The 15755-nt window shown below is 46.8% G+C and overlaps 1 protein-coding gene across 1 annotated transcript in view; it reads left to right on the forward strand.

The window, feature by feature from the left end:
- The first annotated feature begins 2511 nt into the window (after window positions 1-2511).
- The window catches only part of ENTREP2 (endosomal transmembrane epsin interactor 2), a 740326-nt gene continuing 727082 nt past the window's right edge, over window positions 2512-15755 (forward strand). The window contains exon 1 of the mRNA XM_063449144.1: window positions 2512-3240. Within this exon, the coding sequence (XP_063305214.1) occupies window positions 3013-3240 (228 nt within the window). The 5' untranslated portion in view covers window positions 2512-3012. The remainder of the gene's footprint in view (window positions 3241-15755) is intronic.

Below are 15755 nucleotides of genomic sequence, written 5' to 3' on the forward strand. Positions count from 1 at the left end.
ACAATACATAGCAATGAATTAATCTGATCTGTGATAGCAGTGAGGGGAGCTGTGCAGTGATCACAATGAGTAGGGTTGCCAGCTGTACAGTGAATATGTGTACTGATTTCATTTAGTGGAGCTATGCAGTAACAGTAGTGAATGGGACTGTGTACTGACATCAATGAGTGGAGCTGTACAGGGACAGCAGGTAGTGTACAGTGATGTCAGGGAGTAGTATTATGCAGTGATACAGTGTATGGGGCTGTGCAATGAAACAGTGAGTGGAGCTATGTACTTATTTTACTCAGTGGAGCTGTGTACTGATATTAGGGAGTGGCACTGTGTACTGATATTAGTGAGTGGTGCTGTGTACTGATATTAGTGAGTGGTGCACAGTACTGATATTAGGGAGTGGCACTGTGTACTGATATTAGTGAGTGGTGCTGTGTACTGATATTAGTGAGTGGTGCTGTGTTCTTATATTAGTGAGTGGTGCTGTGTTCTTATATTAGTGAGTGGCCTGTGTTCTGATATTAGTGAGTGGCGCTGTGTACTGATATTAGTGAATGGAGCTGTGTATTGATATTAGTGAATGATGCTGTGTATTGATATTAGTGAGTGGAGCTGTGTACTGATATTAGTAAGTGGAGCTGTGTACTGCTATTAGTGAGTGGAGCTGTGTACTAATATTAGTGAATGGAGCTGTGTATTGATATTTGTGAATGGAGCTGTGTATTGGTATTAGTGAGTGGAGCAGTGTACGGATATTAGTGAATGGAGCTGTGTATTGATATCAGTGAGTGGAGCTGTGTGTACTGATATTAGTAAGTGGAGCTGTGTACTGATATTAGTGAGTGGAGCTGTGTACTGATATTAGTGAATGGAGCTGTGTATTGATATGTGTGAATGGAGCTGTGTATTGGTATTAGTGAGTGGAGCTGTGTACGGATATTAGTGAATGGAGCTGTGTATTGATATTAGTGAGTGGAGCTGTGTACTGATATTAGTGAGTGGAGCTGTGTACGGATATTAGTGAGTGGCGCTGTGTACTGATATTAGTGAGTGAAGCTGTGTACTGATATTAGTAAGTGGAGCTATGTACTGATATTAGTAAGTGGAGCTGTGTACTGATATTAGTGAGTGGAGCTGTGTACTGATAGCAGAATGGAGTTGTATACTGATAACAGAGTGGGGCTGCACACTGAAAGCAGTTAGCGCTGTATAGTGATAGCAGAGTGGGGCTGTATGCTGATAGTAGTTTATGGCTGTATACTAAGAGCAGTTTAGAGCTGTGTACTGATTGCAGATTAGGGCTGTGTACTAATAGCAGAGTGGGGCTGTATACTGATAGCAGTGAGTGGAGCTGTGTACTGATAGCAGAATGGAGCAGTATACTGATAGCAGAGTGGTGCTGTATATAGATAGCACATTATGGCTGTATACTAATAGCAGTTTAGAGCTGTGTACTGATAGCAGAGTGTAGGTGTATACTTACTTATAGCGTATTATTGTTGTATACTGATAGCAGAGTTGAGTAGGGACCGGACACACACACCACACACACACACACACACACACACACACACACACGTTAGTGTTCAGATCTCCCCCAGCCAGTGCACTGTAGTTGTATTAGTGTCGAGCAGTCTGGCTCTGGCTCCTATCACCGGGGAAGCTCTGACTGATAGACGGGACTTTAAATCACCTCCTCCAGCTCCCAGCTCCATCCCTGCTCCCCGGCTCCCAATCCCCAGCCCTCCTTCCTCCCCTCCCCCGCCCTGTGTTTATTTAGAAGAAGTGACTCCATCACACACTGTTTGCCTCGGATGTGAGGCTGACACTTGTATTAATGTTAGCTCCCTCTCCATCCCATCTCTGCCACAGGGGGGGCTGCCTGTCTCACTCAATCTCGGCCCCCACTGACAGCCTGTGGCTCGGTGAATGAGGTGGCCCGGGGGCCAGCAAGGGCTGCACTGTGCACTGTGATAAGAGGCTGCACTGAGCACATCGCACCTGGAGGCAGGAGGACAAGTGCTGTGCGTGGAGAGGATAATCTGATCAGAAACACGAGTGGGGACCCGGCTCTGCTCCCACTGTCACTCAGGGCTTCTCCATTCATTCACTCACTGCTCTCCTCCAGCTCCTGGGAGTGGGCTAGCAGATCAGACTGGCTGGCTACTGAACATCCTGGGATATTGGATCAGTCACACCTGGGTTCCTGGTTGGATGAGGCTGCTCTCACCTTACACTGATCACTGGAGACAAACAGTCTCACTGAGTTCCTGGCTGATTTCATCCATTATTTGGAGTTCACCAAACCCAGTGAGTTGTGTGATCCCCCACCAGACCCGGATAACGGAATATCTGACACCCTGTGATTAGTGCGCTGCCTGTGGACACAATACTCTGGATTTACCTGTTTTATGCCAATAAACAATCTGCTGTGTCTGATCACCTGGCCCCCTGCTGACCTAACAGTGCCCTGTTTTGGGGGACCTAGCTCTGGGTATCACTGCCCATTCTGGGGGAACTAGCTCTGGGTATCACTGCCCATCCTGGGGGTCATATCACTGCGTATCAGAGCCCATTTTGGGGGGACCTAGCTCTGGGTATCAGTGCCCACTTTGGGGGGACCTAACTCTGGGTATCAGTGCCCATTCTGGAGGACCTATCTCTGGGTATCAGTGCCCATTCTGGAGGACCTATCTCTGGGTATCAGTGCCCATTCTAGTGGACCTCTCTCTGGGTATCAGTGCCCATTCTGGAGGACCTATCTCTGGGTATCAGTGCCCATTCTGGAGGACCTATCTCTGGGTATCAGTGCCCATTCTGGAGGACCTATCTCTGGGTATCAGTGCCCATTCTGGAGGACCTATCTCTGGGTATAAGTGCCCATTCTGGAGGACCTATCTCTGGGTATTAGTGCCCATTCTGGAGGACCTATATCTGGGTATCGGAGCCCACTCTGGAGGACCTGCCGGCGTTATTCCCCGTACTGTTGCTGCTGCTGTGTGTTTGCCACTGGTGCCCATGATGCCTCTGAGTGCCCTGCCGGGGACCCGCTCCCTAAGCCCCGCTGCCCTCTCTCGCAGTCTGTCCCGGCTCCGGGAGTACCGCACTCGCTCCAGGATCATGCTGTCTCTCGGGGTGTCCCAGATGGTGCTCGGATGTCTCATCGTGGCTGTCAGCTTCGCTGCCCTGGCTCTCACCACCTCTGCCAGGGTCAGGCATTCGTGCCCGTTCTGGGCTGGCTTCTCGGTAAGTGGAAACAGTCAGAGAATGTCATTGAACGTTACGGATTGATACATTGTATCCGGGAGACCTGTAATCTTCACATCACTAGATCAGTATGTACAATCCCAGTGAATGGCATAGAACGTTACAGATTGATACATTGTATTCTCTGGACATCACTAGTGCTCGGGTCAGTGGGAACACGTCATCAATGTCTGTGGAGGTTATGTTACTTTAAGTAACAGTGCTGGCTTTGGATGGTATCTAGCTACATATGTGTAGAGACCTTAGTAATTTCATGACTATGGAAGCTATACAATACTATATATGTGTAGGATCATAAGTAACCCCTCCTGAAAGCTAACTGCCCTTATAGTCAAGGTGGGTCATACGGCAGAGAAACAGAGCTCTGTGATACCTGTGTATAGCTTGGGTACAACTAGACATATTATTGTCCCATTGAATGCAAGAAATCATTACAAGGTATAGATCTTGAGGTGGAATGTTGACCTGCAAACCAGATGGACTTTGCTTTATAAGTGAGTGAGTCAGATTAACTTTTCAAATCTAAAGAGCATTCCACAGTCCAGTGTATCTGGTATCAGCAAACTAGCATTTATAGACCTGTACCCCAAAGAGTTAATTTGTCATATTTGTTATAGGATATTTGATTGACTACTGTATTAGGTTGTAATATGCAGGTTGCCTTATCATTATTCTTTGTTATCTCTTTATTATATGAGACAGTGGAGCTGCACAATTGCTGCCATGCATCAGTGTTCTCTTAGGAGTATTTGCACATGTTACCCATGCTGTACTGTCTGAGTAGTACCTGGGTTTGTATAGAAGCAGGTGAGCAGCCATTGCTTGAAGTAATAGATGACTTGTTTCCATACCATCTGTAGTGATTCATTATTTGATAACTACATGCAGGTAACTTTCCACCTTTTGGTCTTTGTCCATTTATTGTGGCAAAAATAGGATATCAAATCTGGTAACTAGCTTATTGAATATGCAACCTGCACTCCTCATTTAGAGATCACAGCATAAGAGGGGTCACAGTGCTTCCTCAGTATAGAATGTTTATTCTTCTATTCAGAGAATATGCTGTGCCATTAAAATTAGAATCTAAAGTTATTTTTTCACTGTTTGTCAGCCAGTGAGATTGAGTCATGCAATCACATAAAGTGCAGCTCAGGTACTTCTAAAGCATGTGTGCTTTCAATCACTGTATTACCAAGGTGCCCAGTAATAAGCCTGTGCTGATGTATAATATTTGTTAAAATTTGCCCTGCTGGAGATACTCCTGCCTGGGGACAGATTTAGGAAACATTACCATATGATAGTGTTCCTGTGCACTCAAATACCCCTAATGGAAGTAGGAGTTTATTAGAGTGAATTGTCAAAGAGAACCAGAGTCTGTGATCATTAGGACGCCTCTCCATTTTCACTTGGATCTAAGCATATATTTCGCATGAATAAAGAAATGACTAGACTATACATTATATCTATTGATGAGGCTTGTTTCTCTGATTAAAGGCATCCCATCTAATCAAAAGCATGAATATTAAGCAATGTCTGCTAGTCTAAAAAAAAAAACAGCTCTCGAAGAAATGACTGCCACAGTTCAGAATTAAATCTGAGTTCAGAATTACAGTAATTGTAAAAGAACAGCCTTGCAGAATGAGTTCTTCAGGGCAACATGTAATCCCATTTAGCCTATGGCTTTTACAGAACAAAAGACAGACTGCAGAGAAAATGTATCTTAATAGCAAGTTTCATATATTTTTCACATGTGTGACCAGTTAGATTGGAGGTTTGGTCTCCACATTTTGATTGGAGGTTTGGCCTCCATTGTTAGATTAGAGGTTCTGTCATCTCCTGCTGGTTAAGGATGACTGATCTGTAGTGTGACTAAGGTTGTAGCAGGGATAGGCAACCTTTGGCACTCCAGATGCTGTGGATTACATCCCCCATAATGCTCTTACACCCATAATGCTGGTTAAGCATCATGGGAGGTGTAGTCCAAAACATCTGGAGTGCCGAAGGTTGCCTATGCCTGCATTATAGGATCGATACCGGTGGCAATCTTGCTGTAGGAGCTCAAGAAAAGTTATTTTTTTTTACAGTGTTCATTCTAGTAAACAATGGGTTAAGAAGCAACGCAGGACAGCGGTAAATTTAAGTTTCACTGCTTTTGTACATGGTATCAAGTCTTTTGCTGGTTTCGCAGAAACCTACAAGCCCCAGTTGCTTTCTCTTGCATTACCTCCTCCTGGTTTCACATCCAGTACTACCTAATTTATGGAGGAAAGAAAATGAGCTGTGATTCTGTGTTTCCCCTGAGGGGACCAACAGAGCAGCCGGCAAATCTTCTGCAGATGCTTCAAGGACAAGGGCATTTTCCTTCTAGAAAAACAGCAAAATGAACCTTTCTCCTGTCAGGTTCAGAAAATATGGATGACCAAAAGTCATTTGTGCAGTTTGCAGATAGACTAATCTACATATAAGTAACCTATGGCTCCCTAGCTGTTGCTGAATTTCAATACTCCTGATCTTTATCATGCCTTGTATTCTTAAATGGGGACTGTCACTCTGGAAATCACCATCACACATTACTTGCGTTAGCCTCTTTTTCATGTGATGTTCTGTTTTCTTTTCAATGTAGATTAAAGATTTAGGGATTGCAATCTCAATTCAGTTCTGCCATGGCATAGCGTTGCATCCGAGCCTTTCTCCTCTCTCAAAGTTGACTGACAGGTGCGAAGGGCAGAGCTTATAAAAATGATTAAAGGGGAGCCAAAATAGAGGCAGTAAGTTCCATGTTAAATGTGTGTATTTTGACATTTTATTTTAGTTTTCAGAACTCATAAACACGATATAATTTGATAAATACAGAAAATAAATAATAATAATAATAATAATAAATAAATATAATATAGAAAATTGTCAAAAAGATTAGGAGTGCTGATATAGTACAAGTCCTCATCATTACTAAATTCTTCTTCTTCTGTAGGTTATATTTGTAGTTGTGCCCAGAACAAAAAGTTATCATCTACTACCTAAATCAGGCTTGTTAATGCGCTCAAGGACACAATGCCAGCGAATCCGTGCTATATATTTTGTTCAGCATAAGTGCCCATGTGGACTCACAACTAGCCTTCTGTAGCTTGTATTGGGCACATGTGTTGACACAGACAATTAAAGGAATGTCCGTAATAAATGTTACCTTCCATTCTCCGAAATAAAGCCTGTTATAAAACAAACACAGCTATTTTTAAAAAAAAAATGTCATATGTCTTTTTATAAACAAGAGCCAATCATACTAAGAATCAGGTTTCTGGCACGTGCTGGACTGTAGCATGCAGACAAACATCATATAGTCGGTGTAAATCGCTTTCTAAAACACAAAGACTTACCTAGATGCTCACCTATCACCTCTTAAAAGATGCCCATTTATTATAAGGAAGAACCATACTAAATAATAGGAGTAGCTAGAATGACTGTAACCAACCCATACTTATGCTAGCCTGTGATCTATACTTCTTATCTTATCGGAAACCTGGATCAAAGTAAGTACCTGGGATAGAGGCCGACAGCCTGCTGCATGTCCATGTTTCACTGGCAAAAGGAGATTTTTACTGGTGAAACAACTTAATCAATTTAAAATAGAGGCTTCACTTTGCCCCCAACAATAATTTTCATCTCCTCCAGGAGAGAGTTTACATCAGACATTGGTTACTAAAAGGGGTACACCCAGCGAGACACATTTTAAAATATTCTCTAGGAAGACAAAGGCTTAACTTCCCTGGCTGGGCCTTTTCAGAACTGGCTTGGTGGGCATGAAATAAAGCATAAAAGCCTGCTAAAGAAGGACCCATCCACAGGAGGACAGGAAAATAACTTTTTGTTATCGAAATTACTGTCCTGTTTATATTATCAACAGTTTTATTTCCCTTCCGATCTGTTGAATTGGAGTTTCTAACCCACTAATTAATGCTGCCATGGTTTGATCAGGACATATTGACTGTCTGTTGCAGAATTGCTTGATGACATCGCGGAAACAAAGGCCATCAAGCAACCCTCCTCAAATTAGTGTGTATCAGGCTACTGCCCTTTTTGGGAGCTGGCAGAGATGCAATAGCCCCCTGAATCACGATCATTCAGGAGTTGTGGTCTTCAGACTCACACCATTTGCTTGCAAACTAAAAAAAATCACTGCTGGAGTGAGGCAGGAGGAATTAATTGTGCATGGCCGTTGCATGCCCAGCACTGTGTGGGGTTGTGTTTTGGCTGGTGCTCTGCAATTTTAATTTCCTCAAGGTATGTACCCCCTCTGAGAAATTTCCAGGTGGATTGCAATAGCTTTTTTGACCAGCCTGCCAGTCTTTGTTGAGTATGAATGAACTGAAGGTGTTTTTAAGTAAGGTGATACAGTGCTCATGACATTCATTACAAACGCCCAATGTCCTTGGTGGCCATGGAGTCAGTGGGAAATCTAGTCTACGTCTGTTATAGATTGACACACCATGAATTATCAGTCACTATGCAGGTCATTGTGATAAAGATTGCATGCAGGGATATATGATGTTATACCGTGTAACTGGAAACCTCTATCACTGCATGTTGTGCTTGACCATCCATACAGGGACCAGCCTGGTGACAATGTTCCAAATAGATTGGAAACTCCAGAATACACAGCACACACAGCAGTTCATTCTTCATAAAGGATAATTAAAAATGTTAATACCTTAAAAAATAATTTTTATGATTATGCTCCAGGTAACAGTTATAATCAAATGCTTATTTTAGCACTTGTTGCTTTTTGAGTGGCATCAAAGTACTTTACTGTAATATGCATAATCATTGCAGAGTACTTATCATGCGAATAACTGTTGTAGAATTATAAAACTATTCATGATGTTGCTTTGCACAATTGTGATGTAGATAAACTATGACCCATTAGCATTTCCTGAAATGTCAGTGCCCAACATTATTTTCACTTGCTTCAATTACAAATGACTTTTACTGCAGCAGAATTTGTGGTTTTATTACTTACACAGATATTTATATTTGATTTTCCAGTTTATTATGTCTGTTTGAACCATCTCTGATAGTTGATGTCAGACTTTCTGCATATATATATATATATTGTATAGTCCATTTCAGAAAAATGAAAAAGTGTCATTTTATGAGAGGTGTAAGCAGGGCCGGACTGGGACTATAACCCTGGAAAATTGTTATTCCAGCCCTACCATGAATTACGCCAGTTGTGACAGATATACAGGTGGAAAAAAACGTAAGACCGAATATTATTTAACCAACAAGAAGGAGTGCACTCACAGAACTTCAAAATAAACAAAAGAGCTGCTTTATTCTAATCAGATCTGTAACATCTAACAGTTAAAGGATCACTTTATTTTCAGGAAAACAAACTCGTTTTCCTGACACTATATAATCCCTGGGGGACCCTCACCCTCAGGGTCCCCCTCCCGTGGCGCTGAAGGGGTTAAAACCCCTTCAGCCACTTACCTTAATCCAGCGCCAGGTTCCCTTGGTGCTGGTGACCTCTCCTCTCCCGCCAACGTCAGCTCCCGAGTGGAGCGGAATGCGCATGTGTGGCAAGAGCCGCACGTGCATTCTAACAGTCCATAGGAAAGCATTTCTCAATGCTTTCCTATGAACGTTCTGCACGCCGGATGCGAATTTCGCATCCAGCGTTGCAGAAGCGCCTTTAGCGGCTCTCAGGAAGACAGCCAGGAAGACAGTTTCTCTGAAACTACTATGTTTACATCTGAAGGGTTAAAACCTGGGGGACCTGGCACCCAGACCACTTCATTGAGCTGAAGTGGTCTGGGTGACTATAGTGTCCCTTTAACATTTCAGCCCCAGAACCTAACTGTCCTGCGAAAAGGAAATAAATGTTCACTAAATGCGGTTGCATGTCTGACTTAAATAAATAAGTTATTTTGTGTATTCTTACATCCTGAGTGCACTCTTAGTTGGTTATAGTTTGACATCAGGGCATGAAATACTTGGAGACAGATAGGGTTATTCAGCAAACTAGGAATCTTTTTTTTTTTTTATTCTTTATTTTTATGTGCAATAGGAGTCACAAACAAGCCATGATAGCAGTTACAGGCATATCAATGCAAACAATATCATGACAAGATTGAGCTGCACATTTTTTGTTAAGTAAACAGGGGGAAACTTGGAGATGATTGCGTATGAACAGTATTAAAAGGTTGTGTAAAGTAAAACAAGCTTATATTGATAGCCTAGTATTCTATGGCAAGCCATTGACTTGAAACTGCAGAGTGTTGCACAATATATGCATGTCTACTTATATGTATACTGCTTGAACAAGTGGGTATGATATGTATTTGGGTTACTAGTGAGACAAGCAGGCTAAGCTAGACTCCGCAGATGTGGGCGATGCTGTCAGATCTTCACCCTTGTGGTCAGTGGCATACATACCAGGGTCGCAGGGGTCATGGCTGCGACCGGGCCCGGCCCACCAGGGGGCCCAGCCGCCCTGCGACCCGGTATGTACCCACTGTGGCCAGCCTCTGCTCCTTAGTACGCAGCGCGCGAGGGAGCTGAAGAGGAAGCACTCAGGCGAGAGTGCTCCCTTAGGACCGGGCGTGGGTGACACCACTGGACCCCAGGGAATCCCCTCAGCACTCCCACAGGTAAGGAGGCTGGGGGGATTAAATAAAAAAAGTGAGTCTGTTTGATGTCTGTTAGTGTGTGTTTGTCAGTGAGAGTGTATGTTTTGTAAGTGAGTGTGTATGTCTGTCTGTCGCTGAGTGTGTCTCTGTCAGTAAATGTGTGTGTCTGTTAGCTAGTGTGTATGCGTATGTTTGTGAGAGTATGTGTGTCTTCAGCACTTACCTTTCTCCAGCGCTGGACTCACTTGGCGCTGGGGATCCCTCCGCCTCTCATCTCCGAATGCGCTCCGCCTCTCATCTCCGAACAGCAAGAGCCGCGCACGCATTCAAACCGCCCATAGGAAAGCATTACTCAATGCTTTCCTATGGACGTTCAGTGTCTTAGAATCGCGGAAGCGCCTCAAGCAGCTGTCAGTGAGACAGCCACTAGAGGCTGGATTAACCCTTAATGAAACATAGCAGTTTCTCTGAAACTGCTATTGTAACGGACCGTTTCAGCATAAAAGGGGAAAAATCAGTTTAGGCGATAATCCCCTTTTTGAGAGACAGGCACAGCTACTGCAGAACACCAAACTCCCGAACTGGATACAAGATAACACTCCGAACTGGAACAGCTGAACAAGAAAAGCATACAATCCGCTTACACTCCTGGCAGTCAGCTTACAATCCAATTCCCCCCAAGAACGAGACGACACTTCATTTTGAGGGTTAAACAGGAACTCTGGACTGGCTCATCCAGCCTGGCTTTTATTTCCAACTCACACATACAGGCCACACCCAGGGGGAGGCATAAAATAACCAATCACATAGATGTTACCTCCCACACATCCCCTCCCCTTAGTGTGACACATAATCCCATTATGCATACAGTGTAAAATATACTTTGACACAACTTTCATAACTTTAAAACCATACATCACATTCACATAAAAATACATATCCACAATCAATCCATTCAGGGGAACAACATATTAAAAAAATGGCACGAATCCGACCAGGGGTTCAAAAGTTACTAAAAGTATCTTTTGTTCCTTTCTGGCTGGCAGAAAAACATCCCCACAATGCACCCTGGTTTCCTCCCTTCTGCCCTGGAGTTAATTGGAGAAGTAATCCAATTATCCAGGACTAGAGGCAGACTCCATTAACCACATGGTTGCAAAACAACATAAAACACTTTAAAATACATAAAGTCACATTTACACATAACCCACAGACATTTCACCTATCCCCAGATAGCTGGGATCTGCACGCACAAAACTACCGAATAGCGTGCAGATCCTACTCACGCAGTACAATTGCCATGGAGCTAAAGTCTTTCCCATAGTCTTTCATTATATGAATAGGCTCCATGGTATAGCTATCTGGGGTATCACATTCCCATAAAGTCTGGTCCATAGTCCAAAGGCAAGAGGCAGGCAAGCAGCCCCCTCCAAGGACACGTGGCGATGTCGGTTTCGCCACACTTCTTCCCTTTTCCAAATAGACTAACAGGGTATCTGACCTCCTGCCGGTCAGTGCCCTGGTTAGTCCAGCAGCCCACCCACAAAACAGAAACAGCAGTACAGCCCACCCACAATAAACGGTTACTACACCTGGGTAAGGGAGAATCTGGTCCATGTCCAGGTGCCTTACCACGGCTGTGTGGGGGACTGGTAGGCTGCCTTGGTGGGTTGCTGAGGGGGCAGAGACCAGCGGTACTCTTTCCTGGTGCCCGCACTACCACGGGAGTAGTCTGGTTGGAGCCTGGTTGCTGGAGACTGACTGTCTCCCCTTTAGGTGCATAGCTCGGCTGCCGGAGGGAGAGACCGACTGTCTCCCCTTTGGATACACTGCTCTGTGGCTGGGGGACAGGACCGACCGTCCCTACCCCTTGTGCTACGGTCCCATCTGCACAGTTGTGGGGCTTAACATCTCCCCTTGGTGGGTTAGGCTGCCATTGGAGAGAGGGTGTAACAAGCTCCTCTCTCTGGACGGTGAACTGCCGCTGGGGAGAGGGGTTAGCAGGCTCCTCTCCCTGCCACTCTCTCTGCTGGTGGAAAGGGAGACCAGCTGTCTCCCCTTTCATTCTCTTGTCCTGCTGCTGGGGTGCGAGACTGACTGTCTCTGCTCCCTGCAGGACACACTGCCGCTGGGGAGGATGGACGACACCATCAGCTCCCTGGGGTACACACTGCTGCTGGGGAGGAAGGACGGCACCTTCTGCTCCTGGGTTACACACTGCCGCTTGGGAGGAAGGACTGCACCTTCTGCTCCCTGGGACACACACTGCCGCTGGGGAGGAAGGACGACACCTTCGGCTCCCTGGGTTACACACTGCCGCTGGGGTGGACGGACGACACCATCAGCTTCCTGGGTTACACACTGCCGCTGGGGAGGAAGGACTGCACCTTCTGCTCCCTGGGACACACACTGCCGCTGGGGAGGACGGACGACACCATCAGCTCCCTGGGGTACACACTGCCACTGGGGAGGAAGGACTACACCTTCTGCTCCCTGGGTTACACACTGCCGCTGGGGAGGAAGGACGACACCTTCGGCTCCCTGGGTTACACACTGCCGCTGGGAGGACGGACGACACCATCAGCTCCCTGGGTTACACACTGCCGCTGGGGAGGAAGGACTGCACCTTCTGCTCCCTGGGACACACACTGCCGCTGGGGAGGACGGACGACACCATCAGCTTCCTGGGTTACACACTGCCGCTGGGGAGGAAGGACTGCACCTTCTGCTCCCTGGGACACACACTGCCGCTGGGGAGGACGGACGACACCATCAGCTCCCTGGGGTACACACTGCCACTGGGGAGGAAGGACTACACCTTCTGCTCCCTGGGGTACACACTGCCACTGGGGAGGAAGGACTACACCTTCTGCTCCCTGGGGTACACACTGCCGCTGGGGAGGAAGGACTACACCTTCTGCTCCCTGAGGTACACACTGCCGCTGGGGAGGAAGGACTACACCTTCTGCTCCCTGGGGTACACACTGCCGCTGGGGAGGAAGGACTACACCTTCTGCTCCCTGGGGTACACACTGCCGCTGGGGAGGAAGGACTACACCTTCTGCTCCCTGGGGTACACACTGCCGCTGGGGAGGAAGGACTGCACCTTCTGCTCCCTGGGACACACACTGCCGCTGGGGAGGACGGACGACACCATCAGCTCCCTGGGGTACACACTGCCGCTGGGGAGGACGGACTGCACCTTCTGCTCCCTGGGACACACACTGCTGCTGGGGAGGACGGACGACACCATCAGCTCCCTGGGGTACACACTGCCGCTGGGGAGGAAGGACTGTACCTTCTGCTCCCTGGGACACACACTGCCGCTGGGGAGGAAGGACGGTACCTTCTGCTCCCTGGGGTACACACTGCCGCTGGGGAGGAAGGACGGCACCTTCTGCTCCCTGGGTTACACACTGCCGCTGGGGAGGACGGACAACACCATCAGCTCCCTGGGGTACACACTGCCGCTGGGGAGGAAGGACGATACCTTCTGCTCCCTGGGACACACACTGCCGCTGGGGAGGACGGACGACACCATCAGCTCCCTGGGGTACACACTGCCGCTGGGGAGGAAGGGCTGCGCCTTCAGCTCCCTGGGACTTACTCTGCCGCTGGGGAGGAAGGACGACACCTTCAGCTCCCTGGGATTCCTTTTTGGCCAAATCTACTTGGGATTGCAGGTACTCTCCTACTAGTTTCCTGGCGAGCTGCACGGCTCTCTCCGGGGGGTTGGGTCCATAGCCAGACAGCACCTCATTGACCTCTCTGTCCAACTCCTCCTGAGTGTAGTCATATGCCATGCTTGCTCTGCTGAAGTTGATTCTTTTGTAGATAGGGTCGCTGTACGGGTACTAGCGTTGCCCTCAATTTGTAATCCATGGAAATGGTGTTTCCTGTAGCTGGCCTTCTGGCTGTAGGAACGATCCCGCCGCTTGCCACCAATTGTAACGGACCGTTTCAGCATAAAAGGGGAAAAATCCGTTTAGGCGATAATCCCCTTTTTGAGAGACAGGCACAGCTACTGCAGAACACCAAACTCCCGAACTGGATACAAGATAACACTCCGAACTGGAACAGCTGAACAAGAAAAGCATACAATCCGCTTACACTCCTGGCAGTCAGCTTACAATCCAATTCCCCCCAAGAACGAGACGACACTTCATTTTGAGGGTTAAACAGGAACTCTGGACTGGCTCATCCAGCCTGGCTTTTATTTCCAACTCACACATACAGGCCACACCCAGGGGGAGGCATAAAATAACCAATCACATAGATGTTACCTCCCACACATCCCCTCCCCTTAGTGTGACACATAATCCCATTATGCATACAGTGTAAAATATACTTTTACACAACTTTCATAACTTTAAAACCATACATCACATTCACATAAAAATACATATCTACAATCAATCCATTCAGGGGAACAACATATTAAAAAATGGCACGAATCCGACCAGGGGTTCAAAAGTTACTAAAAGTATCTTTTGTTCCTTTCTGGCTGGCAGAAAAACATCCCCACAATGCACCCTGGTTTCCTCCCTTCTGCCCTGGAGTTAATTGGAGAAGTAATCCAATTATCCAGGACTAGAGGCAGACTCCATTAACCACATGGTTGCAAAACGACATAAAACACTTTAAAATACATAAAGTCACATTTACACATAACCCACAGACATTTCACCTATCCCCAGATAGCTGGGATCTGCACGCACAAAACTACCGAATAGCGTGCAGATCCTACTCACACAGTACAATTGCCATGGAGCTAAAGTCTTTCCCATAGTCTTTCATTATATGAATAGGCTCCATGGTATAGCTATCTGGGGTATCACATTCCCATAAAGTCTGGTCCATAGTCCAAAGGCAAGAGGCAGGCAAGCAGCCCCCTCCAAGGACACGTGGCGAGGTCGGTTTCGCCACAGCTATGTTTTCAGATGCAGGGTTAAAACTAGAGGGACCTGACACCCAGATCACTTAATTGAGCTGATGTGATCTGGGTGTCTTTAAGTGTGTGTGCATCTGCATGCACTGGCGTACATGTAGGGGTCACAGCCCTGCAACCCCTGTGACCATGTGCCCACTGCTATTTGTTGTGGCCCGGGCCCGCGCAGAGTAAGCTGTGCCCGAGGGTATCTAGTTCATACCTCGCTGCCCACGGCCCCTTTCACCTTGTGTCGGAAGGTATGGCTGCTCGGTCTGGGCTGCTCGCTGCTGCTCCCAAACTCGATCCCAGAAGTGGTTAAATATCGCATCCAGTCGCTGCATAGTGTTGCTGTGGGTTGGGAGCAGGTTCTGCTTGCATACTGTGCAGTCAGCCGCCATCTTAGGAGCATCATTTCGGGGCAACACCGTTGTTCTGTTGCTTCAGGCTTAGAGCTCGGACCGGGCTGATTTCTCCAGGCACCCAGTGCAGATCGGGGTAACCCCCACCGGTCCAGAGGAGGTGGTGGGGGGGGGGTGTGTTAGGAGGTGAGAGAACTGTGTATTCCATACACGGGTTTGCCAGCTGGGAGAGCAGCCGCCTTTCCCCTGCTTGATCACCGGTAGGCCTCAATTGAGTGTTACAGGTTCCCGGTTAGTGATAGGCTTGGGTTTTTGTCCAAAGATGCACCCGGGTGTCCCCTACTTGTCTACAGCCCCCCGGAGTACGGGCGCGTTGATTTTCAGGGTTTTTTCCTATTGAATGTGTGTTATGTGTCGGGAGCTGATTCTCAGCACGTCCGTTCAGCCAGGAAGCTAGGCTCCGCTCCCCGCAAACTAAGAATCTTTGGGAATGAAAATCTAAATTGCAGAATATTGGCTAAAATAGTCAGGATGTCACTATATAGTAAAAACCAAAGAAAAACAAGTTACTTGCGCTCT

Source organism: Pelobates fuscus, chromosome 3 (assembly GCF_036172605.1).
Source record: "Pelobates fuscus isolate aPelFus1 chromosome 3, aPelFus1.pri, whole genome shotgun sequence".
NCBI classification, from domain to species: domain Eukaryota; kingdom Metazoa; phylum Chordata; class Amphibia; order Anura; family Pelobatidae; genus Pelobates; species Pelobates fuscus.